The sequence below is a fragment of the Macrotis lagotis genome, chromosome 8 (genome assembly GCF_037893015.1).
Source record: "Macrotis lagotis isolate mMagLag1 chromosome 8, bilby.v1.9.chrom.fasta, whole genome shotgun sequence".
Classification (NCBI taxonomy): domain Eukaryota; kingdom Metazoa; phylum Chordata; class Mammalia; order Peramelemorphia; family Peramelidae; genus Macrotis; species Macrotis lagotis.
The window spans coordinates 51,969,415-51,995,652 of record NC_133665.1 but is presented as its reverse complement, the minus strand read 5'-3'; the positions used below and the strand labels follow the sequence as shown (position 1 = coordinate 51,995,652).

General features: G+C 38.3%; 2 protein-coding genes across 22 annotated transcripts in view; one reads left to right on the top strand and one right to left on the bottom strand.

The window, feature by feature from the left end:
* Positions 1–26,238, top strand: part of NPRL3 (NPR3 like, GATOR1 complex subunit) — a 124,546-nt gene that overhangs the window by 3,407 nt on the left and 94,901 nt on the right. For 2 of the 6 annotated variants that reach the window (XM_074196978.1, XM_074196975.1), the window contains exon 2: positions 23,552–23,640. Coding sequence is in view for 3 of the 6 variants with exons in the window: in XM_074196971.1 (XP_074053072.1) it covers positions 25,847–25,964 (118 nt within the window). In the remaining 3 variants the exon portion in view is untranslated. Of the gene's footprint in view, positions 1–2,071; positions 2,134–23,551; positions 23,641–25,227; positions 25,965–26,238 lie in introns of those variants that run through there. The other 4 variants (XM_074196976.1, XM_074196971.1, XM_074196969.1 and 1 more) reach the window with 4 other exon arrangements.
* On the bottom strand, positions 837–25,399 carry LOC141495543 (hemoglobin subunit zeta-like). Of its 16 annotated transcripts, none has more exons than XM_074196983.1 (6): positions 24,995–25,399; positions 21,654–21,844; positions 13,009–13,374; positions 1,978–2,101; positions 1,336–1,540; positions 837–1,105 (listed from the first exon to the last, which is right to left on the bottom strand). In XM_074196983.1, the coding sequence occupies exons 3-6, from the start codon at positions 13,055–13,057 to the stop codon at positions 977–979; spliced, it is 507 nt and encodes a 168-aa protein (XP_074053084.1). In that variant the 5' UTR covers positions 13,058–13,374; positions 21,654–21,844; positions 24,995–25,399; the 3' UTR covers positions 837–976. The 16 variants fall into 16 exon arrangements, with proteins under 16 accessions (XP_074053084.1, XP_074053086.1, XP_074053085.1 ...); XM_074196985.1 differs by having other exon boundaries at positions 25,025–25,399; XM_074196984.1 differs by having other exon boundaries at positions 25,096–25,399.

Here is a 26,238-nt window from a genome sequence, read left to right as displayed (position 1 = left end):
TACTATATGAATATAGTTGAAAAGCAATTCATATTTTAAGATTAAAATATTTGACAAGCCACCAATATTTCTCTTAATTTATTTTTAAAACATATTAAGGGTTTGAAAAGATATAAAAATAGATTTAGAAAATACAAAAATGGAATCAATTGAAGGTAAATGAAATGGCAATAAACATAGATAGGGAAAAAGCATTTGAAAAAGACTATCATTAAAGTAAGTACAAACTTTTTGCCAAAATAAGTTTTTTATAATGCGTAAATAAATCCTTTATGGGAGGCAGTCTGATATAGTGGTCAGAGAGGGAGAGTCAGCCTTGGAGTAAGCAAGATTTTCCTAAGAAACATACTAGTTGTGTGACCTTGGGTAAATGGCTTAATCCTTCAGTCACAATTTGTAATCTATATCATTTCAGGGAGGATCCCTCCCTTTCGAATGATAATATCAAAGGGGTTTGAGAATAATAGTTTCACATTTTAATTATAATATTATCAGATGCTCTACTGGAAGGCCCAGCTGTTAGCTGTTAGAAATGGAGTAGCAGAGAACCCAAGTCTATACACATCAGAACCACCCACAGAAACATATTACCCACATCAGGGTCACATGTGCCTAGATTTTCTACACACACACACACACACACACACACACACACACACACACACACACCTTGGCCATAAATCCTAAGTTTCCCTTCTGTTCTGATCTGAATGGTAAAAATCTATGAAGAAATGCTATTCTGACCATCCCTTTACCATCCCTATCTTGGATTTGTGTCAAGGTTAATAAAAGTAAGGACTGTAATCACCAAAAATAATAACCAAAGAGACAGAAAATGAAGTTTATTCATTTATTTGAGAGTTATAGAGGACAGGCCCATAAGGGAAGGTAAAGGAGGGGAAGGGTGCCTGGACCAGGGTAGGAGATAGGTGACCACAATCCCCTCTTTCCTCTCAGGGTTCTAGGTCCAGAGGCCTCATCTGTATTTCTCAGTCAGGACTGAGCTCACAATGGACAAGAATTTGTCCCAGGCAGCATGGGCTTCTGCAGTGAACTCCGCAGGGTAGTGGGCAGCAATGGTAACCAGGAAGCTGTGAGACAGGAGCTGCAAGAGAAAAGGGGAAAGTGAGACAATAGGAACTGGGATTAGTATCAAATTGAACTATTAGGAGAGGTGGGTACAATATATCAGGGGATGAGATGAGAAGTGGAAGAGATGCTGGATTGAGGAGAGAAAGGTTGAGACATGGAGAACTGGGGATGTCCTTGATGACATTGGGCCCCCAATCCTTGAGGATATCAAATTCATAGCCCTTCAATACCCCAAATCCTCACCTTGAAGTTGACAGGGTCCACTCTCAGAATGTAGGCATGAAGTTCACTGAGCTTGGCCAGGGCTTTCTCAATGTTATCAATGTTCTTGACAGCATCCCCAATAGCATTGGCCACCTTGGACCCATGGCTCCGTAACTGGGCTGAGTCAGGGTGCAAGTCAAAGTGGGGGAAGTAGGTCTTGGTCTGGGGGTAGCTGGCAAATAGCCTGGGTGAAAGAAAGAGTAGAGTCTTAGCTGAGTTTAGGACAGGAGTGTTGAGGCTACAGGGGATGCCCCATCTATCCAAGTGGTTTCCTGTTTTCTAATCTGCTCAACACACAGTTCTATACATAGAAGTGCTATGATCAGTTTGGGGAAATGCAAAGCTGATGATGTTACTTTAGATTTTCTTTCAGTAGCTTCTTCAAAAACCAAACTTTTAGCCAACTGCTTTTCTACATACTTCCCTAACTGTAACCATAATTTTGTGCTAAGCCCTGGAAAGGACAGTACTCTTCCAAACTTCTGTCTTGTCCAAAGGCAAATAGGAGTAGGCTTATTGCTTGGAATTCCCTGATGGTCCTAGAAGGCTAAGAAACCCAAATCCCTAATGTTATTATGAATGGGAAAGTTGTGGGATCCCTGCCCTGGGGCCCTTTCTTACCTTTCCAGAGCCTCAACACCAATGGAATCAACATGTGTGGCGATCTTGGCCCAGATGCTGACAATGATAGTCTTTTCGGTGTTGGTCAGAGACATGGTGACTGTGTTTGAGTTGAGCTTGAGTTCTGCTAGCAATAGAAACTCAGGATAAACCTCGGTGAGTATGTGTTCCCCAAGGGTCCCCTTATATAGGACTCTGGCCAGAATAGAGCTGTACAGCTGCCCCTAGTCATTGGCCAGTAGGGCTGGGGGGGAACAGCCCAAAGAGGTGGGGTCATCTTATCTCCGTCAAAGACAATAGTCTGATGGACAAATGAGGCAGGGGGGTGGGGAGAAAGGTAAGGGACATGATTGAGAGGGGTCTATCAGTTTCTACCATCTTAGCAGAGGCCCAGAAGGGAGGTGTTGGTCACAACCCTGGACACAAGGTCCAGGGGCAAGATATGGAAGCTTGAGGGGCCCAGGCTCCTGGAACCCAAAATTATAGTTAAATTTGTTAACTCAGAAGTCCATAAGCATATTTCAGCATAATAACAATTTTTACCTGATTTAAGATTTAGGTTGTAACTATATGAATTTGGGCAAATTATTTTCTTTGGGGGCTCTGTTTTCTTTTTATAAAAGGTAGAGCTTATAATAAGAACTTTCTCAGGACACTTCCCAGTTCTAACATTCTAGGATTCTATGGCAAAAAGGAATAGATACCGAACTTATGGTTTCATAGTAGGGAAACTTCAATTTGGATATATGGAGATTGACACACTCTCTCTGCATGTTAAAGACTGTAATTCAACAACTTTTTGAAATTCTCATAGTTACCATGACTTAGTAGAACATAACCACTAAAGCAGGAATTAACTCTGTTCTTGTCTTTGAGATTGACTCTATACTCACCACATGTGTTGACCCTCTGATACAAGGTAAATGTCATTCAATGTTTTCTTAAAGGAAACATCTCAGGGACTAAAAAGGTGAGGATGACTACTGGGTCTATACCCTGAAGAGATCATGAAAAAGGGTAAAAACATCACTTGTACAAAAATATTCATAGCAGCCCTGTTTGTGGTGGCAAAGAATTGGAAATCAAGTAAATGTCCTTCAACTGGGGAATGGCTTAGCAAACTGTGGTATATGTATGTCATGGAACACTACTGTTCTATTAGAAACCAGGAGGAATGGGAATTCAGGGAAGCCTGGAGGGATTTGCATGAACTGATGCTGAGTGAGATGAACAGAACCAGAATAACATTGTACACCACAACAGCAATATGGGGGTGATGATCAACCTTGATGGACTGGCTCATTCAGTGCAACAATCAGGGACAATTTTGGGGTATCTGCGATGGAGAATACCATCTGTATCCAGAGAAAGATCTGTGGAGTTTGAACAAAGACCAAAGACTGTTACCTTTAATTTAAAAAAAAAATTATCCTATTATGTAATTTTGCTATCTCTTATATTTATTTTTTTTCTCCTTAAGAATATGCTATCTCTCTCAACACATTCAACTTAAATCAATATATACCATGGAAACAAAGATTAACAGACTGCTTTCTGTGGGGGTGGGAGTGGGGGGAGGGAAGTGAGGGGAAAAATTATAAAATTCAAAAAAAATAAAATAAAAAAGAAAGGTGAGGATGAAAACCCAGTTCAAGGTCCACCTTCCCTGAAAAACCCTTCCTGGCATGTGACCCATATTGATCTCCCTCCTTTGAATTCCTGCAGAATTTAGATTCTGCCCACACACAATTTAGTATTTAATTATATTCAATTCACAGAATCTTGGGATTGGTCAAATGTCAGAGATTACCTAGTCCAACATAACACACCATGGCAGAATCTTTTCTATTTCAGTCAGGGATAGGTATCATCCAAACTCTGAGAAATGTTTCAATGACAGGAAGCTTATGATCTCCCTTCCATTCTGGGCCATTGCCTCTTGTTAGGGAGTTCTTCCATGTATTGAGGCAAAATTTGCCTCTCTATGACTTCCTCTACTTCAGCTTGGATTCAGTTATGATCCATGGATATAGAGAGAAGAATATATAATATCCTTCATCTAACAAACCTTTAGAAATTTAAAATCAGATGCTTTGTACCTCCTTTTTGGGGATGGGGTTTGCAAGGCAGTGGGGTTAAATGACTTGTCCAAGGTCACACCGCTAGGTAATTTTTAAGTGTCTGATGGTAGATTTGAACTCAGGTCCTCCTGACCCCAGAGTGGGTGCTCTATCCACTGCACCACCTAGTTGCCCGCTTTGTACCTCCTAATTTTTTGATCCCCACTTTTCTTATTTAATAGCATTCTATTTTCCCTAATTACAAGTAAATACAATTTTGAGGGATGGCTAGGTGGTGCAGTAGGTAGAGCACTGGTCCTGGAGTCAGGAATACCTGAGTTCAAATCCAGTCTCAGACACTTAATAATTACCCAGCTGTGTGGCCTTGGGCAAGCCACTTAACCCCATTGCCTTGCAAAAAAATAAAAATAAAAACAAGTAAAGACAATTTTAACAATCATGGTTGAGCTCCAAATTTTCTCTTCCCCTCCCTTACCAATCCCCTCCCTAAGATGGTAAGTAATTTTATATTAATTTTATATATATATATATATATATATATATATATATATATGTAATCATGTAGAGCGTATTTCTTTATTAGTCATGTTGTGAAAGAAGATACAGACCAAAAAAATCATAAAAATAAAATGAGAAACAGTATATTTTGATCTGCATTCACACTCTACCAGTTCTTTCTCTGGAGGCAGATAGCTTTTTTCATTACAAGTCCTTTGGAATTGAGAATAACTAAATTATTCAGAGCTGATAACCATGTAGTATTGCTGTCACTGTGTGTAATGTTCTCGTTGTCCTATCCACTTCACTTTGTATCACTTCATAAAAGTCTTTCCAGATTGTTCTAAAATCAGCCTGTTTATCATTTCTTATAACACAATAGTATTCCACCATGATCATATACCATCCCTTGTTCAGTCATTCATCAATTGACGGATATATCCTCAGTTTCTAATTCTTTGCTACCACAAAAAGTTGCTATAAATATTTTTTCTACAAATTGGTCCTTTCCCCTTTTAAAAAAATCTCTTTGGAGTACAGAACTAATAGTGGTATTGCTGGATCAAAGAGTATGCACAGTTCTTTAGGTATATTTTCAAATTGCTCTCAAGAATGATTACTCTCCACTTTTGTTAAATACACCTCAAATGACATGCTTTCAAGTTGCATCACAATTCTAGTTGGCCTTTATTGGATATATGCCAGCTTGTTAATGGTTCTATTAAAGTGTGGTCTCCAGCATTGAACTCAGCAATCTATATGAGGTCTGACCTGCCCACAATACAAGAAGATTCTAGGATCTGATTTTCACTTTATAATGTTCCAGTTGCAGCCATGAAAATAAGTGGTCTCATTGTTCCTTAGCTTCATTCTCAACCACTCAGGCCTTAGAATAAAAATTCCCAAATCATTTCCATGAACTACAAATACATTTTCACAGAAAGGGTGGTGAGGATACAGATTGACTTTTGTTATTGGTCACTCATTTCAGTCATGTCTGACTCTCCATGACCCCATTTTGGGTTTTCTTGACAAAGATATTGAGGTGATTTTCCACTTTCCTTCAGTTCATTTTACAGATAACAAAACAAAAGAAAACAAGGTAAAGTGACTTTCCTAGTATCACACAGGCAGTAAGCATCTGAAGCTGGATTTGAACTCATGAAGATGAGTCTTCCAAGCCCAGGACTCTATAGGCTATTGTACCACTTCACTGCCTCAAACAAGTTGCCTAATGTTATCCTTATAGCCTCTTTACAGTGAAGATCTCAGAGATCTATTTATCTTTGAAGGAAGACAGTGCCCATGGAACTGCTGATAAAAGGTTAAGCTCTTTGGAAAAGAGAGGAAAAAGGAGAGAGAACATAGAGAAGAAAAGATGATGTGGTAGAGGAGAGACATTGTAGGAAGTCTTAAATCCTTAAACCAGTGTCTGAGTCCCAGGATCTGACAATTAAAGTCATTTCATCTTTGTGCACCTCAGTTTCTTCATCTGTAAATAAAATAAGGATAATGACAATTCATTAGTGAACATTTACCAATCATTGCTGTCTACAGAGCACTTTGCTAAGCTCTAGGGCAAGTACAAAGTTTTCATAAAACATGACCCTTGCTTTTGTGAAGTTTGTAATTTATTAGGAGTATATGACAATATGGTAGCAACTGAATCACTAAGTCATATGTGACATTTCTTGAGAGATAAGGGTTCAAGAGTGACATCTGATCTAAGACAATTTCAAAAGACTCATAATGGAAAATGTCATCCATATCCAGAGAAAGCACTATGGAGTCTGAATGTATTTGAAGGACTTAACTTTTCAAAGTGTTTCACAGATTTAGAAGCAGTGACTTTGAGCAAGTTATTAGCCTTCCTAAGTCTTGTTTCCTTCAAATGACCCTATTGGACCAGACAATTGTTAAATTCTCCTCTGATTCTGTAGTCTATGTTCTAAGGATCCTTCCAAGTTGAGCCTCCTGTGGTCTAAGGTCCCATCTAATGCTGACCCAAGGACTCTGTTTTATTTGCATGAAATTGGACCAGAATACCTCAGATACCTAAGCCTTGGGGCCCCCAGGCCAAGAGGTTACCGGCTCCCCTACTCTTTTGTCATCTGCCTCCAGGAAAGCACATATTTTTCTAGCTTAATATGAACTATTCACTCTAGGATTGTCATGGAGGGTACTTGCCCTTACTTTGTGCTTCAAGTTTCCTTATCTTAAAAATAGGAAGAATAATACTGGTTCTTATCTATCTTAGAAGATAATTGCAAGGGCAGCTAGGTGGCGAAGTGGATAATGCACCGGCCCTGGAGTCAGGAGTACCTGGGTTCAAATGTCTCAAGACACTTAATAATTACCTAGCCGTGTGGCCTTGGGCAAGTCATTTAACCCCATTTGCCTTGCAAAAACCTAAAAATAATAATAATAATTGCAAGATGGCTAAGTGGAAAAAGGAATAAACTGTAAATTAGGAAATCTAATTTCTAATTAGAAGAACTTTTTTATTTCTTTTTTTATATTTTAAGAGGCAATCAGGATTAAATGACTTGCTCAGGTTCACACAGCTAATAACTTATTAGTATCTGAGGTCAGATTTTAACTCAGGTCCTTTTGACTTCAGGACTGGTCTCTACTGTGTCAACTAGCTACCTACCTTCCTCTTTTTCAGAGGTCCCACATGTTTAATATCAGAATGATTGTGGGATAGGGATTAGGGATCCATCACTCACTAGTCAAGTGTACTTCAAAAAGTCACCCCCCTTCTCTGAACTCAAATGGGGAAAAAAATTAAAGGTCTTTGTGTTTCATTCCTATTTTAATATTTTATGTGTTTTTTATCCTATGACTTTAGAGACCACTGTAGGCTGGAGTACAGAGCAGGAAAGGGGAGGTTTTTGAATTGGGTATAGCAGGATGAGTACAATGCAAACAGTAAAGAAACTAGGCTACTGACATATCCCCAAATATTTTAAGTAGAATTGGTCCCTCAGAAGACCAAAGAAGAGAAATTTGGCATTCTATCAGAGTCTCTCTGGTTCTACTTTTGGAGTGCAATAACATTCCCCTTTTGTCAACTCTCTTGTCCCAACTGTCTAATATTCTCTGATGTCCCCCAATTATCAATCTATGGAGCCACATTGATCCCAATCAGTGTTCTGTATTCTCAACTTTTCCCATCCCCTGTGTCCATCAAAAGGGGAATGACTGAACATTTGTAGTATATGAATGTGATGAAATACTATTGTTCTGTACAATATCATTAGCAAGCTGATTCAGAAAAATCTAGAAAGACTTACATGAACTGATGCTGAGTGAAGCAAGCAGAACCAGGGGAACATTGTAAACAGTAACAGCAACATTGTGTGATACTCAACAATATAGTGACGAAGACAATTTCAAAAAACTTATGATGGAAAATGCCATCCTCATTCAGAGAAAGAGCTATGGAATCTCAATGCAGACCAAAGCATGTTATTTTCACTTTTTTAAATTTGTTTTTTGCTTTTTCTCTCTCTCTTGGTTTTCCCCTTTTTTTCTGATTCTTCTTTTACAACATGACTAGTATGTTTAACATAATTGTACATGTCTAGCCTATATCAGATTACTTGCTATCTTGGGAAGGGAGGAGGGAAGGGAAGAAGGGAGAAAATTGTGGAACTTGAAATTTTACAAAAGGGTGTTGAAAACTATCTTTGCATGAAATTGAAAAAAAAATTAAAATACCTTTTTCTATCCCGAGACAACTTACTTGTCCAGTGAGGGACCCATTTAATCACTGAACATTAATGTCCAAAGGAATTTAAGAGATAAACTGGCTAATCCTTCTTTTTCAGAAGAGGAAACTGAAGTCCAGGAAGATAGAATTGGTTAGGACTACAGAACCATTTAGTTCTAGAGATAGAATTAGAGCCTATGTCTCTATAGACCTGGTAAATTCTTGAATTGTCATAATGATAGTTTAAATAAAACTTCAGAAAATGGAGAAAGCCATGAGGGGACTACCATTCTGTATATGATTCTGATCAACAAAGATGAACTGTTTGCTGAGGTAGACACATTGGAGTAAATGACTATTTTATCTCAGAGTTTGAGAGATGAAGAGAAAGGCCATGTTTATTAATAATAGTTAGCATTCATGTCACATTTTAAGATTTGCAAAATCCTTTACATATGTTATCTTCTTTGATTCTTGCAACAACCCTGTGAGCTACTGCTATTATTATTCCCCACTTGGATAAAAAATCTTAGGGAATGGGACAGGTGTCACAATATTAGAGAATGCTGTCCAAGTTTTCAATAAAGACCAGGTGAAGAAGTCTTAAAATGAGGGGCAGCTAGGTGGTGCAGTGTATAGAGCACTGGCCCTGGAGTTAAGAGTACCTGAGTTCAATTCCAGCCTCAGACACTTAATAATGACCTAGCTGTGTGGCCTTGGGCAAGCCACTTAACCCCACTGCCTTGCAAAAAAAAAAGTCTTAAAATGATAAGCTATACTTTAGATTAAATGGAAGACTGTAGGCCAAAACAGTAGTTCACAATGAATGGGTTAAAGATCCTTTGGATGTGATAAAGAAGGTACAGAGTTATTAAAGGGGGTTCAAGAAATCATATGCCCATCAAATTTTATTTTTTACCTCTATTTAACCACAACAAAATATACTACATAAAATACAACACTTAACACATCAATGCAATTATGATCTCATTGATTTGGAAAATCCTCCATCCAAATGCCAACACAATCATGTTGTTGCATCCTGTGCTATTATTTTCTTTGCTCTTTCAATATGCTGGAGGATTTCCTTGACTATGTCTTATATTTAACAAGTACCAGTGGAAGACTCAGACTGTTCTACCCTTTGGTTAAAAAAAAATTTCTTTCTCTGTTTAAATCTCTCCTTCATACTAATGCCAGAAGACACTCCCTTTTGAAGAGATATGGTCATATGATTCCATTTCCTTTTTTTTTTTTGCAAGGCAATGGGGTTAAGTGGCTTGCCCAAGGCCACACAGCTAGGTCATTCTTAAGTGTCTGAGGCTGGATTTGAACTCAGATACTCCTGACTCCAGGGCCGGTGCTTTATCCACTGCACCATCTAGCCACTCCCTCCATTTCCTTTTGAATAAAATTCAGACTCACTTGCCATGCATTTGAAGTCCTCCACAATCAGGGGATACATGGCCATTCCAGGCTTACATCTTCTGAATTCAGCATTCAACTGAAACTTTTCTCCAAAGTTGCCAATGATTTCTTAATTTATGAATCAAATGACTTTTTCTCAGTTGTCAACTTCTGTGCAACCTTCCGATCACACTTTTCTTCTTGACATTCTCTTCTCCCTAGGTTTTCATGTTACTCTGTCATATGTTTGGCTTTAAACTGTTTTACTTTTTGACCCCTGGAAGTGTCCAGTCTCTGTGTCTTGGTTTCCATCTTTTTCTATGTCTAGAATAAATCTTCTTCTCTTTCTATGTCTATATGGTAGATTGGGATACAACATGGTGGAGATGTGTAGAAAGATTTTGATGTTGCAAGTTGTCCAGGAAGTTTTTCTCCCTATCTGTGACTAGGGATGTTGATAACCTGCCTGAATTCATTCCTTAATGGTTAAGGAACTCACACCAGGTCTTACTTTTTCCAACCCAGTGATTCTAAATTTTCCCCATCCAAAAACCAAAACCAAAAACCAAAAACAAAATCCCAACAAACTATGCTCACTAGATTTATTCCCATTAGCAATTATTACTATTCCCAATTATTCCATTTTGCTTCCTCCTCCTCCATTTTTATGGCTAAACTTCTCATACTCTCTTAACTCTTTATAATCTGGCTTCTGAATTCAGCATTCATTTGAAACTGCTCTCTCCAAAATTACCTCTGATTTCTTAATTTTCAAATCAAATGACTTTTTTCTCAGTTGTCAACCTCTCTGTAGCCTTCAACATTATCACACTTTTGACCTTGACATTCTCTTCTCCCTATGATTTTCATGACAGTATTCTCCTCCTATCCATTCGACCACTCAATGTCTTTTTTTCCCCTTTAAATTTTATTTATTTAAGGCAATGGGGCTAAGTGACTTGCACAAGGTCACACAGCTAGGTAATATTAAGTATATGAGGCTGGATTTGAATTCAGGTCCTTCTGACTCTAGGTAGGGCTGTGCCAGCTAGCCCCCCCCCCCCACTCAATATCATTTGATGACTCTTCATCTAGGTCATTCCTAATGATGGCTATCCACCCAGGGCTCTGTCCTTGACTCTTTTCTCTTTTCCCTCTATACTATTTTACTTGGTGATTTTGTCAGCTACCATGCATTCAATAATCATCTCTATGCTGATGGTTCTCAAATCTATTTTACCTACCCTAACTTCTTTACTGACCTATAGTCTTATATCTCCAACTGTCTGTTGGAAATTTCAGACTCAGTGTCTGAAACTTAGTACGTCCAAAACTCATTCTATACCCCCTAGTATTTGTTCCCCACTATCTTCTCGGTTGCCTGTTCTGGCAACCCAGGTATCATCCTTGACTCTTTGCTGACCTGTGACCCCTATGTTTAATTTGTTGCTGAGATCAGTCAAGTTTTTTTTTCATTTTTTGTTTTTAGATTTTTGCAAGGCAAATGGGGTTAAGTGGCTTGCCCAAGGCCACACGGCTAGGTAATTATTAAGTGTCTGAGGTCAGATTTGAACCCAGGTACGCCTGACTTTAGGGTCGGTGCTTTATCCACTGCGCCACCTAGCCACCCCAAGATCAGTCAATTTTATCTTCATTCATCTATATACCACCCTCTTTGTTGTAACACTACCACCCTCTTTACCTCATGCCCACACTATTGCAATAGGCTGCTTCCAGTCCACTCTTCACTCAGCAGAAAATTAATCTTCCTAAAATGTAGATTGAATGATGTCACACCTCTCTTTAATAAACTCCAGTGACTTCCCATCATCTCTAACATCAAGTATAAAATTCTGTTTGGCAAACCAAATCTTTCATAACCTGATCCCCCTTCTAACTTTCCAGTCTTCTTACAACTGACCCTCATGTACTTTGCTATCTAGTGACACTGGGTTCCTTGCTGTTTCTCACACACACAACTGTCTCTTAACTTAGGGTATTTTCACTTGAAATTCTCCTCATCATCATTTCTATCTCCTGAACTCCCTGATTCCCTTTAAGTCTTGCCTAAAATCTTACTTTCTACAAGAACTTTTTCCTGATTCCCATTAATTCTTGAACCTTCCCTCTTTTGATTATCTTCAATTTATCCTGTATATATCTTGTTACTCAGAGTTGTTTTTTTATTATTGTTTTCTCCAACAGACTGAATGATTCTTCATAACAGGGACTGTCTTTTGTCACACTTAGCAGAAAGCTGACCTTTAGTAAATGCTTGTTGATTGATTAGTGGTTACAAAGAATGGGAAATTACAGTTCAAGTGGGTGGGGAATGAAGGTGGTATTTGAGGTCATCAGAAAAGATTAGAGCTGAACACATAAATATAGTAGTCATTTGCATAGAGATAGTAACTCAATTAAAAGCTGATAAGAGAGGCAGCTAGGTGGTACAGTGGATAGAGTACCAGCCCTGGAGTCCAAAGGACCTGAGTTCAAATTCGATCTCAGACACTTAATAATTAATTATCTAGCTGTGTGACTATGAGATCTCAGGAAGTCACTTAACCCCATTGCCTTGCAAAAAAAAAAGAGCTGATAAGATTACTGAAAGATAAGAGGACCCTGGATAGAGATTTGAGAGATATTAAGGTTAGAAGGAATGGTCTAATAAAGGAGACTGAAAGAAAAAAGTAAGATCAATAGAAGGATAAATAAGAGAGTGTGGTGTCTTGCAAACCAAAAAAGAACAGAAACATCTGGAAGAGGAAACAGTTGTTGTCAGTGGTTGTTCACCTCTAACCGAATTATAGACATTTTGAATATTGTAGTGAGGTAAAGAAAGATGAAACTTGGGAAAAGGTCATTAGATTAAGCAACTAAGAGACTGCCGGAACCTTAGAGAAGGCAACTTCAATTAAATGATGAGGTCTAAAGCCAGAATGTGAAGGGTTGATTATTGATTGGAGAAAGAAGAAATGAAATAAATTAAAAGAGTCACATGGCAGTCAAAATAGCTAATGTGACCTAACATTGACTCATAAAGGGGTAATATTTGAAATGAGGGAGAACAATAAACTTTCTGTATTTGGCCCTGATCATAACACATTTGAAATATTGTGTTCATTCCCAGAAATAACATTTTAAAAAAGGACACTGATAGACCAGAATATGTCCAAAAGAAGGCAATTATGTTCCTGGTAGGATAGTGATGGTGATATATGTGAAAGGGACCAGAACAGGAAGTTCAGGAAGTTTCCATGGAAGATGCTACCACATGTGTTTAGTAATCTTCAATTTTCTAGGCATTTAGAAACCTTTGGAATAACTTACTACAAGATAATGGTTTCCCAGACAGCTTTCTTAACAGCAGAGCAACCATGAGGATTCATCCCCCATGACCAGGGTCATTATGGACAGCATACTAAAAGTCCTATTTCCCACTAAGACTTGATGCTGTGCCTTCTCTAGTCTGTCTTGGCTGGGCAGATTCTAAGAGGTAAGGTTCCAGGGGTGAGCATGCAGAGACTCTGGTCCAATAGCCATTGTCTCCTTAAAACAGGGGCCATGACAAAGGATCCGCTGTATTTCAGGAAGATGTACTTTTTCTCTTTCACTGTATCATTAGAGATTTTCATACTGATTTGACATGGCTTAGAAATCCAGGAGCAATGCCCCTTTGTGCCTCAGTTTCCCAACCTATAAAACAAGAAATGAAATCAATGGTCTCTAAAGTACCTTTAAGTTTTAAATTTATGATTTTCTGAGTCAAGAATCTAATGTCAGAGTTTCCTTATACATACAAATAAATTCTTCATTCAGTTTTGGTTTCCTTTGGGGTTTTTCAGCTTTACTCTCAATTTAGGGAGAATTCTGTATTCCAGTTTCCAATATGTATGAAATACTAGCATGTTATCATGGGAAATGCACTACATTTGGCATCAGAAAACTTGAGCTCAGAGGCCCAGGGTCTACCAGCTGCCACCTGTGTGACTATGCATCAGTACCTTCTTCTTTCTATACCTCAGTTTCCTTATCTATAAAATAGGGATCATTATAAATTTCAAAATGAGGGTTGTCAAAGTGAGGAAAGTGCCCTGTAAACTGTAAATTGCCAAAGAAATTTTCACTGTGAATATAATAATAGTAAACATATCTTATTTGATGGGGTAATAGATCTGCAAAGTAGACAACTACATGGATTAGTATACCCAATTTACAGATAAAGAAACAGTCCAAAAACCATTGTATAACTTGCTGATTGGTTACATAGTGAACTAATGATAGACGTGGTTCTAGAATCAGGCATTCTGACATTCCTGCAGCAATATTCAGGCCTTTTTGCTGGATCTTAAAGAAATGACACATGTATACACATATGTATAAATATATACATATTTGAATTATGTTTATCTGCATGTGTTTATGTATGTACCTTTTGTTGGAACATAAAGGGGCATGTTATATATCATATATATAATACAGACATACTCATGTTGGTAGTCACACAAGTACATACTCTTTGCATATATACGTGTATGTATATATTGCATGTATGCCTATAGATGCCTTTTATGTGTCTTAAAGATGTAAAATACACGTGTGAATATGTAGAAATACATCTATCCATATATGGGTAATTATTTTTTTTAAAATCCAGAACTTCATGGGATGTGCAAATGTGTTAGCTGAGGCATCTTAGTTCAGGGTACAGGTAGTCAGGGTGTAGCTCTTAGATAGAAGAGCTAGTTGCTCCTTAATCATCCCTGGTCCAAGTCTCATATGGTCACATCGCCTGCTCTGGTTACTATCACTCATCCCCAGTCCAATGGCAGTAGAGATAACAGTCCCACTCCTACCCCACCCACATAGCCTTTTAACTCCCACGTAGTAAAACTATTCTCTGGTCTCAATACTAATTGCAATAAGGGTCTAGGTTCAGTTCAAATCAATTTAATGCAATAAACATTTATTAAGTGACTAATAAGTGCAAGACAAGAACTATGTTCATGGTTCTCTCAACTTCATTAAAATGGCCGATAGAATCAATAATTTATGAGGGCGCCACAAGAACTAGTCTTCTTCCTCTCTAATCCCTTCTTCCTCTGGCAGAGATCTTCCAAGGACCCTTTAATTCTGACATTCTATGTTTTAAACCCTTTCTTCTAACATTTCATGTTCTATATTCTAATCTTCCTTCAAAGAAGGGAAATTTTAAAAAAATTAAAAAAAAAACAAAGAAGGGAAATTTGCTCTGAGTGAATGAAACAAAGAAAAAATAGAACTACTATCCCTATCTTGCTTTTCATCTTTTCTTCCAAAGAGATTAAATCTTGTATTGGAAGGGACAGCACAAAAATTGCTAACAAGATGTTGAACTCTAAAATAAAGGAGATCATAAAAGGGGAACCTAACTTCTCTTGATGAGTTTGAACCTCTGGGGCCAGATGCACTGTATTCCAGGGTAATGAAACAACTAGTGTTGCAAAGTCAATGCTGGAAAGGGCTTGAAGGAAGGTAGACACATTAATACACTTTGTAGAGCTAAGAGTTATTTCAAGTATTCTGGAAAGCAATTTGGAACTTTGTTAGAAAAGTAACTTTGACCCAGTAATATAACTGAGAATATACCCCAAGGAGTTTAAAGACAGAAGGAAAGGTCCCATAGTAGCACTTTGTATGGTAGCAAAAACTATAGATAAATTATGGCTTATTAATTGAGAAATGGTTGAATATCATGTTATATGAATGATTTTTATTGTGCCTCAAGAAATGATAATGTGAACAACCAAGAAAAACTTGAACCTATGAACTGATACAGAGAAAACAACACAGAATGAAGGGAATCAAATTAAAAATGGCCTCAATAGTATAAAGGAAAGTGATACTAAAAGACATTACAATTCAGATTGACATAAGACAATTTTGTCACCCAAGTAATGTTGATATTTATATATCATATATGATACCATAGCATCTGTTAATATGTATATCCCCCCCCTTATCTTGGCGGTAGATCATAAGTATGGAACTGATCAGTTTGTCAGTTTGTTTTGTTCAATTATTTTTTACTGTTACAGGGACAGTTTTGAAATATGTATGTGTGTGGTATTGGAAAGTGACAGTTATGTTAAAAATTCAGTGATCTTTGAAAGATTGTGGAGAATAGGGCGGCTAGGTGCCATAGTGGATAAAGCACCAGCCTTGGAGTCAGGAGTACCTGGGTTCAAATATGGTCTCAGACACTTAATAATTACCTAGCTGTGTGGCCTTGGGCAAGCCACTTAACCCCATTTGCCTTGCAAAATCCTAAAAAAACCCCAAACAAAACAAAAAAAAACATAATAAATGTTAGCTATGTTCAAAGAACTGTGAAAAGCAAAATAATTAAAGAACTCAAACTCTCTTGGAGGAAACAACACAGAATATAGTTTTAAACTGTTAAAAATTAAAACTTCACTAAGACTTTTGTAACATATATATCTCTGCATTTCATTGCATGTTAAATGGAAAAGTCCCATAGTCCTTCAGATACAATGGTAAAATAGATAGTAATTTATATATGAAAATATTTACATATTATCACAGTTATCCAGAAAGGGAAAAAAGAATGGAGTCTCTTGTGTGTGTCTCTGTGCGTGTGTGTGCATGTTGGCCAAAGAGAATGAAACACAGAACAAATGCAGGTTCAATTTTATACTGCATTAAGAGAGGAGCTAAATGGTTCAGTAGATAAGGTTCTGAATTTGGAGTCAGGAATATCCAAGTTCAAATCCTGTCTCTGATATTTACTAGCTGTTTGACCTTGGACAAATCCATTTAACCTCTCTTGGCCTCAGCAACTCAGTCTTTAAAATGTGGTTATTATAAGGCTCAAATGAGCCTACAAAATAAAGTACTATATAAATGCTAGCTATTAAGAAAGGTATGGTATCCAGGTCAAGGCAAATGATAAGGTTGGATCATCCCTAGAGAACTATGTTCAGTTCCAATTTCCACATTCATAAGTTGAAGTGTGCTCAGAGAAGGGCAACCACAACAGGAAAGAGTCTCAAGATCTTTCCATACATGAATTATTTGGAGAGAATTAGAATGCTTAACTTAGAGAAGTCTTAAGAGAGACATAATAGCTCTTTTTAGTATTCAAAGTATACTGTTGAAGATATAGAACACAGAGAATTCATTTCTAATCTAGGAATTCAAACTTTGTCCAAGAGAAAGTAAGACTGAGGGGCTTACATAACTCCTTAGGACCTATCCCTGCCACAAAACCATAGAACATCTCAGAGATGGAAGGAAATTCAGGGACCATCTAGCCTAATGTTCTCATTTTTCAAATACTACAGAGAAAAGATGTGATTTGCTGAAAGTCACATGAGAATTAGTGGCAGCACTGAGACTGTTATCCAAGCCCTCTAATTCATGTCCATAACTTATAGTCTTTCCATTATCCTTTGATACAGCTGGAGACTACTAATTTACTTTTTCCCTGTGATCTTTGAATCTTCCTTTTGCCTCTTCCCCTCATTCAATCATTTGCCAAGTACTATACATTCTGCCTTTTCAATCTCCCTTAAAAGTTCTCTTTTCTGCTATCACATGTGGTCAGGCCTTTATTATCATTTGATGAGATATCAGTGTAATCATATATATGCAATGGTAATTCATGAGAAGTATTCAGAATCTTTGAAGCACTATGTAAAGACCAATTATTATCATCTGGATTATTGTAATAGTTTTCTAATATCTAGTTTATTTTCTAATCCATCTTTCCCAGGTAGTACCAGAAAAATCTTAATAAACAGTTCTGGAAGCATTATTCTTCTCAAAAACCTCCTTCTTATTATCTAAAGCAGAAGTTCTCAAACTTTTTAGTCTCAAAACTCCTTTATGTTCTTTTAAATTTTTATTTAATATTTTATTTTTCCAATTACATACAAATTAATATTTTAATTTCCTCAATTACATGGAAAAATTTGAGTTCCAAATTCTCTCTCTTCCTCCCTCTCTTCTCTAATCTCTCATTGAGAAGGCAAACAATTTGATACAGGTTATACTTGAACAGTCATACAAATTACCTTTCCATATGGAACATGTCATAAAACACAGACAACATGCCCCTTCAAAAAAAGAGAAAAATTTTTTAAAGTTTTATTAAAAATTTGCTTTGATCTATGGTAAGACTTTATCAGTTCTTTTTCTGGAAGTAGACAGCATTTTTCTTCATAAGTCCTTCAGAATTGTCTAAGATTATTTTATTGATCAGACCAGCTAAATCATTCAGAGTTGATCATTATACAATATTGCTGTTACTGTATAGATGTTCTCCTAGCTCTGCTCACTTCACTCTGCATCAGTTCATATAAGTCTTTCCAGGTTTTTCTGAATTTATCCTGGTCATCATTTCTTATAGCACAATAGTATTTCATCACAATCATATACCACAACTTGTTCAATCATTCCTCAAGTTGATAGGCATACCCTCAATTTAAAATTCTTTGCAACCACAAAAGGTGCTGCATATTTTTGTACATATAGGTCTTTTCCTTTATTTTTTTTTTAAACTCTTTGTAATACAGACCCAGTACTGATCAAAAGCATTCACAGTTTTATAGCTCTTTGGGCATATCACTACTAAGTCCTCCAGAATGTTTGAATCAGTCCACAACTACACCAACTGTGCATTAGTAAGCATCTCAATTTTCCCACATCCTCTCAAAAATTTATCATTTTCCTTTTCTTAGCTAATTTCCTAAGTATGAGGTGGTTCCTCAGAGTTGTTTTTTCATTTCTCTAATTGATATTGTCTTAGAGCAGAAAATGTTTTGCTTCTGAATACTGCCTCTCCTAATCTACTCTATCAGGCCCTCTACTCTTTCTTTTATTCTTTCCCCTCTTACTTTCTTATAGAATAAGATGTATTTCTAAATCTGAATGTATATGAAATTCTGTCTTTGAGCAATTCCAAAGAGAGTAAGGCTAAAATAATCCCTTCCACTTCCCTTATCTTTTCTTCCACTGTAAAAGCTCTTTAATGCTTCTTTTATGTGAATACTTTCTCCCATTCTACCTCTTCCTTTCCCCTTTTCCCAGTGCGTTACTCTTTTTTATCCATTAATTTTTTTATATATCCTTCCATCACATTCAACTTATACTAGCACTCTTTATCTATGCATATTCCTTTTAACTACCCTAATAATGAAAATGATCCCATATAGGATTGTAAACAGTTTAATTTTATTGAATCCCTTCTGGTTTCTCCTTTTATGCTTCTTTTGAGTCTTGTATTTGAAAGTCAAATTTTCTATTCAACTCTCTGGTCTTTTCATCAGAAATAATTTCTATTTCTATTTCTTTGAATATTCCCCTGGAAGGATTACACTTAATTTTTCTGGGTAGGCAAGTCTTGGTTGTAATCCTAGCTCCTTTGCCCTCCAGAATATCATATCCCAAGTCTGCTGATCCTTTAAGGTAGAAGTTATTAAATCTTGTGTTATAATGACTAGGCTCCAATTTAAATTGTTTCTTTCTGACTCTCTACAATGTTTTCTCATCAACTTGGTACGCTGAAATTTAGATATGATATCCCTGAGAGTTTTCATTCTAGGATCTCTTTAAGGAAGTAACAAGTATTCTTCCAATTTCTATTTTACTTTCTGACTCTAGAATATCAGGGCAGTTTTCCATGAAAATTTCTTGAAAGATGATGTCTAAGCTCTTTTTTTAAAAAACCTAAGCTTTCAGGTGATTCAAAAATTCTTAAATTATCTTTCTTCATTCTATTTACCAGGTCAGTTGTTGTTCCAATGAGATATTTCCCATTTTCTTCTATTTTTTATTCTTTTGACTTTGGTTGTTTTTTGTTTTGTTTTTGTTTTTTTAGTTTTTGCAAGGCAATGGGGTTAAGTAGTTGTTTCTTGATGTCTCATGGAGTCATTAGATTCCACTCATCCAATTCTAATTTTTAAGGATTTATTTTTTCAGTTAGCTTTGGTACTTCCATTTACATTTGGCTAATTTTACTTTTTAAGGAGTCCTTTTCTTCGTTGAACTTCTGTATATCTTTTTCCATCTGATCAATTCCTTTTTTTTAAAGGAATTTTTCTTTAGTGAATGTTTGTGCTTCCTATCATTTGACCAATTCTGTTTTTAAGGTGCTACTTTCTTCAGGGATTTTTTTGTGTGATCCTTTTACTAGGCTATTTCTTTTTTTCCCATCATTGCCTTGCATCACTCTCATTTCTTTCCCCAATTTTTCCCCTATCTCTCTTAATAGATTTAAAAATTCTTTTTTTTTAAAGTTCTTTCATAAATTCTTTTTGGGCCTGAGACCAATTCATGTTTTTTCTTTGAGAGTTGGATGTAGCAATTTTGACCTTGTCTTCTGAGCTTGTGTTTTGAGCTTTCTTGTCACCATAGTAACTTTTCATGGTCATGTTCTTTTCTGGTTTTTGTTGTTGCTATTTGTTCATTTTCTCAGCCTTTTTTTTTTTTGCAAGGCAAATGGGGTTAAATAGCTTGCCCAAGGCCACACAGCTAGGCAATTATTAAGTGTCTGAGGCCAGACTTGAACTCAGGGACTCCTGACTCCAGGGCCAGTGCTCTATCCACTTCGCCACCTAGCTGCCCTCTCAGCCTCTAGCTTGACTTTTAATTTTATGTTAAAGTTGGCCTCTGCTCTTGGTGTGCAGGGGGCACTGCCCAAACTTTAGGGTTTTTGTGCAGAAGTTTTCAGAGTTAGTTCTTGGGGGGGGCAGTTCTGTAAATTTTCAGTTCTTCCAAGGTGATATGATTTAAAGAAAGATGTTTTTACTATTCTCCTGGTTTATGCTCTAATGGGTGAGTGACCACAAACAATCTTTTCCACCCTGGAACTGCAATGAGGGTCCCCGTTCCCATGGCTCAAGTCCTAGTGTGCTAAAAATCCTATTTGCCCTGGGACTGAGACCTTAGGACTACAATCTGAATCCATGTATGGTTAATACAATAAAGTCTTGCACCCAGTGCCAGCAAAGGGATTCCTATTATCTCCTTCTGACCATTTGTGTGCTGAGAGCTCTAGAAACCCATGCTGCCAAGGCAGTTGCCCTCATAGCCTACTGCTGTCCTGGTCTGGTATGGTCTATGCTAGACTATGCTCTTTATTCTTCAGCTGTTTCATCCTTTTAGGTTATCTCTGACTGGAAAGCTGTTTACCTCATTCTTTAGTGAGTTTTGCTGCTCCACAATCCATTTTGAGTTATTATTTAAAATTTTCTGGAGAATAATTTGGGAGAGTTCAAGTAAACTCCTATTTTTTTTTCACCATCTTGGCTCTACTTCATTAAAGTCTTAAATATAATTGAAGACCCTCAAAGAAATGTTATATGAGTTATATCTATCAAAATTTTCCATATAAGAAAATAAAATATCTTAGTGTTATCATGAAACTAGTTTTGAGCTTTCAGATTCCCTGAAAGGATCTTAGGGTTCTCTGACTACACTTTGAGAATCATTGGTTTAATGAATAAAATACATATTCCTTACTGAGAGGTACTAAAGGCTCTTCATGCTTTGCTTTTCCAGTCTTATGTCATGGTATTCCTTCATAACCTCTATAATTTGGCCACACTGGATTATTAGCTATTCCTTAATCTCATTCTGTTCTTTCCTTACTCCAATATGTCTGCTCCTATATCTCTGCTCCCCTTTAAAATCCTTTCCTTCCTTCAAAGCTCACATAAGGAGTAAGTTCCTCCATGAGACCTTTCTTAATTTCTCTAATTAGAAGTGAGTCTTGACTTCTTGCCCATTTGATCTCTACATCTCACATTCTAACTTGTATTATCGTTATTGGTATATACCTGGTATTCCTAGCTCTCCTTGCAGAGAGCATAATGCATTTAGATTTTTTTTTAAATCACAAGTGTAAGGCACCCACTGATCACAGATAGGAGAGGAAAATGTATGCACTGAGGACAGCAGTGTGGATGAAGTACCTGAGGGGCAACTGGAAGGACCCAGGGCTAGCTAGGTACATGGACTTGGATAAAGTAGAGTTCCTTCTTGAAAAAGAGCTGATCATCATCATCTCTAATTTCAGTCTGGTCAAGATCTATCCCATCATGAGAGATCTGGAATCCTTTAATCTGGTTTAACAGTGGAAGTACCTCTTTGGTTGGCAATTAACCTAAAACAGAGACATAAATGTCAAGTGATTCCTCTTAAAAAGATGGATATTAGAGGTGATTGGAGGTGATGAGATCAAGAAAGAAAGGAGGAAGCATCTACCCCAATGCCAACTCTTTATTATCTGGAATTTACCAAATTTTTGCCATATCATACCTTGGATAACATCTCCAAAGCAGATGATATCTGGATCCTGATTATGGATATGTGGGCATCCACAGCTAAACTTTGGGTATCTGCAGTTTTCTCAAGCACATACCAACTTGGATAACCTTACCTTGATGAAGATAAACTCTATGGGAGCATTCTTCACCAGAAGCCCTAAGTAATTATATGTATAGATTCTGCACAAACCTCCATTCTGTTGAGAGTGTTCAATCTCAGGACTTTTAGAGGAAAATGTAGCAAAAGAGACACATCCCTTAAGTTCTGTACTGAGGGGTAGGTGGTGAAAAGGAAGCTAGTTTGTTACTTTGTCCACTTTTCAGGAATGAACTTTCCGTAGTTGGGAGGTTCTTAGAATGTCAAAAGCACATGTAGAGGATAAGAATAGTGTCATTCTTTGCTAATGAGTAAGGGAAGCAAATGGTGTAAGACTGGATATTATTCAGGCCTCTGTCATTTTCAGAGAATGTCTTCAAGCACATGTGTATCTGGAGAAAATAATTTCTTCTCCCTGGCAAATTCCTCCCCAACCCCCTTGCAGTTTTGTTGGTTCAAGTTTTTTTGATTTGTTCTTCCTCACCAGCAGGATGTTTTTCCTTAGAATATGTATTTTCATAAGATACCAGTGGCACAATATTAAAGGTGTAATTTAGAATTTCATTCAACCTACTGAGAAGAATATTCCAGTAAAACCCTTACAGGGTGATTATTCCTAGTGAAGTCCTCTCAGAAATGTTCAAAAAAATTATTATTATTATTATTATTATTATTATTATTGGGCTATTCCTAGAAAGACCTTGCATTCCAAAAGAGAAGCAAATGAACCACCTGCCATTTAAGACTATTTTTGCAAACTGGGAGGACAAGTTTAACCATAGACATTACTTCATTAAGATAGTGATGAAGGTCCCATGTTACCTCACCATCTAGTGGGAAAAATATTGTGAAAACATTTCATTCTTTTCTCTGTGTCTGTTGCTGGGGTAGATATTCCACAAATAAGATTTGTCTCAGCCAACGGGTAAAGGAGGTGTTAGGGATGGGGACCTGTGTTAAGACCTATATAATCTTGCTTGACTGTCCTTTGGGTGCAGCTCTTTGATCATGAGCCTGCCCTTCTCTAGAGAAAAGCAAATAAAAACTTTCTTTCTCTCAGACTACTCTCTGAAAATTTGCTTTAGTGTATTTTTATCACACACTACTTACATTTTTTTCTTTTGATGTAACATATATTAGCAACTTATGAAGTTAGACGAAAAGATGGTAGATTGCTTCAATTATTGGTTTATTACTAATGTGGTGTGGTGGTTTGCTTAGGCTCCTTCTACTCTGAATCAATTCCTTAAATGATATAATGGTTTGGGAGAAGGGGGGTTGCCCAATATTACAAATAATAGTAAATAATCAAACACCTGACTGGTATGTCAAAATGGTTTAAAGAGCCAGGCCAACTATTTCATTATTAGTTCATTTTAAGGCCTAATTGAATTGCAAACAAAAGTTGATCCAGTATTTGCCAATATACTTGTAAATTCTTTTTAAGGGTCATGAGAGAAGACTGGAAAAGTAGAGCCACATTATGAAGGATCTGGAATTTTCTGCAATGGAGGTTGAATTTTAAACAACAGGGAGGTAGGTCTTTGAAAGGATTTTGAAGCAGAGTGACATTCAATTCTATTCATAAGTATTATAAAATATTATAAAGATAAGATTGGAGGGAGAGTAAAGACTAACAGACTGCCTTCTGTGAGGGTGGGGGATGGAAGCAGGATTAGGGGAAAAATTGTAAAATTCAAAATAAATATTAAAAAAAAAAGATTGGGGGTGGCTAGTGGCTTAGTGGATAGAGCACTGGCCCTGGAGTAAGGAGTACCTGAGCTCAAATCCGACCTCAGACACTTAATAATTACCTAGCTGTGTGACCTTGGGCAAGCCACTTAACCCTGTTGCCTTGCAAAAAAAATCTAAAACAAAAAGATTGGAGGGAGAGATGGCAAGAAAATCTATTGGAAGGCTATTGCAATTGCCCAAGTAGTTAGTAATATGATGTGTATTAAGGTGGTAGTAGTAGTGGAAATAAAGGGAACAAGACTATATTTAGAGCTGGAAGAGATTTAAGAGTCCACCTAGTTCAATCCTCTCATTTTATAGGTGAGCAAACTTGAATCTCAGAAAGGTGATGAAGTGTCAGAATAAGGTCTTGTGGCTCAAATTCAACTATCTTTCCCCAATACATTACAGTAAGCTGATAGGATTTATAGATGTGAGAAACTGCTGAGTTGATAATTGACCCAGTGAGATTCTGGTTGGGTTCTTTTTATTCCAATCTGTTTAGGTTCTTTAGGCTAGGTGTTAATCAATGCGTGTTGCATTGAATTTTTTCACTTCACAGACAAGGCATTACTAAAGAGGCAGTAAGCTGGCATAAACAAAGTGGACCTTCAATCATTGGATCCCCCCTCCCCTTCCTTCTCATCCCAGCGGGAAAATTCCACCTTCCAGTACTATGGTAGTGCCTCTCCTGTGCGTTTTATTCCCTTTGTGAGGGGCAAAAGTGCTGACTTTTCAGAAAGAGTGCTAAATTAGTCTAAGCCGTAGGCCTCTGCTTCTATTTCTCAAGAATAGGGTGAACGTGAGAACCCGGATCTCGTCACCCTAACCATATAAAGTGTAAACAAAGACAGACCCTCCTGGGAAAGGTTAGGTATACCTCCCTTCTCTTCGGACCATCAAGTTTGACCAATTGTTGTAAAGGTTGGCAGAAAAGAGGAGGGGAAGGGGTTTGTGGTTTTTGTCATTTTTTTAACCCTGCTTTAGCTTCTGTAATTTGGCTTTTCCTGCTCTCTCTCTCTCTCTCTCTCTCTCTCACATAGAGTTAGGAAGTGCCCCGCTTCTTGCAAGAACCGAATTAAATTTTAACTCTTTCTGCCACTTTGAGAGGACTCCGAGTAGTCATTTTGGGTTAGGGTCTCAATACCCCGCACACCTTGACAGCTATCTGTGCACAGTGGTTTACCAGTAGTCTCCCCCCATTGGAAGATCAGCTCCTTGCGGGCAGGGAATGTCTTCGTCTCCCCCAAAGCTCACCGCCTCGCTTGTCAAACGCTTCCAAGCAACTTGGCGAGATGCTGTCTAGGCCACGCCCCCCCGTTTCCCAGAAGACACTGCGGCGGAACCAGGAAGCGCACAGGAAGCATGTGACAGGGCCGAGATCCGAGGCCAGGCCTCGCACTCCACTGCTGAGCTTTTTGTACTCCTCCACGGGGAAGGGGGAGCTGAGCCGGGGAGGGGTCTTTAGGAGCTGCAAAGCACAAGCACAGGCCACCGGCGCGGGTTCTCACCGACTAGCAATTGCGCAAGCGCGAGAGTCGGGGCGGGGCCGCGTTGCTAGGGCAGCCTCGCGAGGCTGGTTGGGCAATCCCGGACGTGATCCTCGGCGACCCGAGAGTTCAGGGGGCGTTTCCGCCTCCGCGGCTTCCGGTGCTTCGGCTCACCTGCGGCTCCCAGGCCCCAGATCGTCCCTTCCCTGAGGGGCTCTGTTATTTTGCATCCCTCCCGAATCTCCTCGGCATCGACCCTTCCCCGGCGCCCCCCCCCCCCAGCTCCCCTTCAGCCCTGCAGGCCCGGCCTAGTTCCCGCCAGCCCCGCCTGAGGAGGCCCGGGCGCGCCAGTCTCAGCCTCAGGCTCCCAGGCCCGGCCCCCAGACTCAAAATTCCTGCACTGAGGCCCGATCTCACCCTATTTCCTCCCCTCCCCCCACTTCATCCACCTCCAGCCCCAGAACACGCCTTCTGGCGCCTCCAGATCCTCAGCCCCTTCCCCCACCACCCCATCCAGGATGGGGGACAACACCAGCCCCATCAGTGTGATCCTGGTCAGTTCAGGGAGCAGGGGCAATAAGTTGCTATTCAGGTATCCCTTTCAAAGAAACCAGGAACACCCTGCATCCCAGACAAGTAAGTGAGCCGGTGTTGGCAGCCTGTTCCGGGCCTCCTGGGGATGAGAAGCTGCAGGGAAGAGGGGCAGCAGGGACTGGAGTCTTGGGCTTTTCTACCCTAATCGTCTTTCCCTAGAGCACTGAAAAACCTCCGTGTTCTGTGTAGAAACTGAAAACTGAGCTCATTTGGGGGTGAAAACAAGAAAATCTAATGTTTCTGAGGCTTCACCAAGTATGTGCAGAGGATACAAAAATAAAAAATGACAGATCCTAGACAATTCATATCTTTTTGA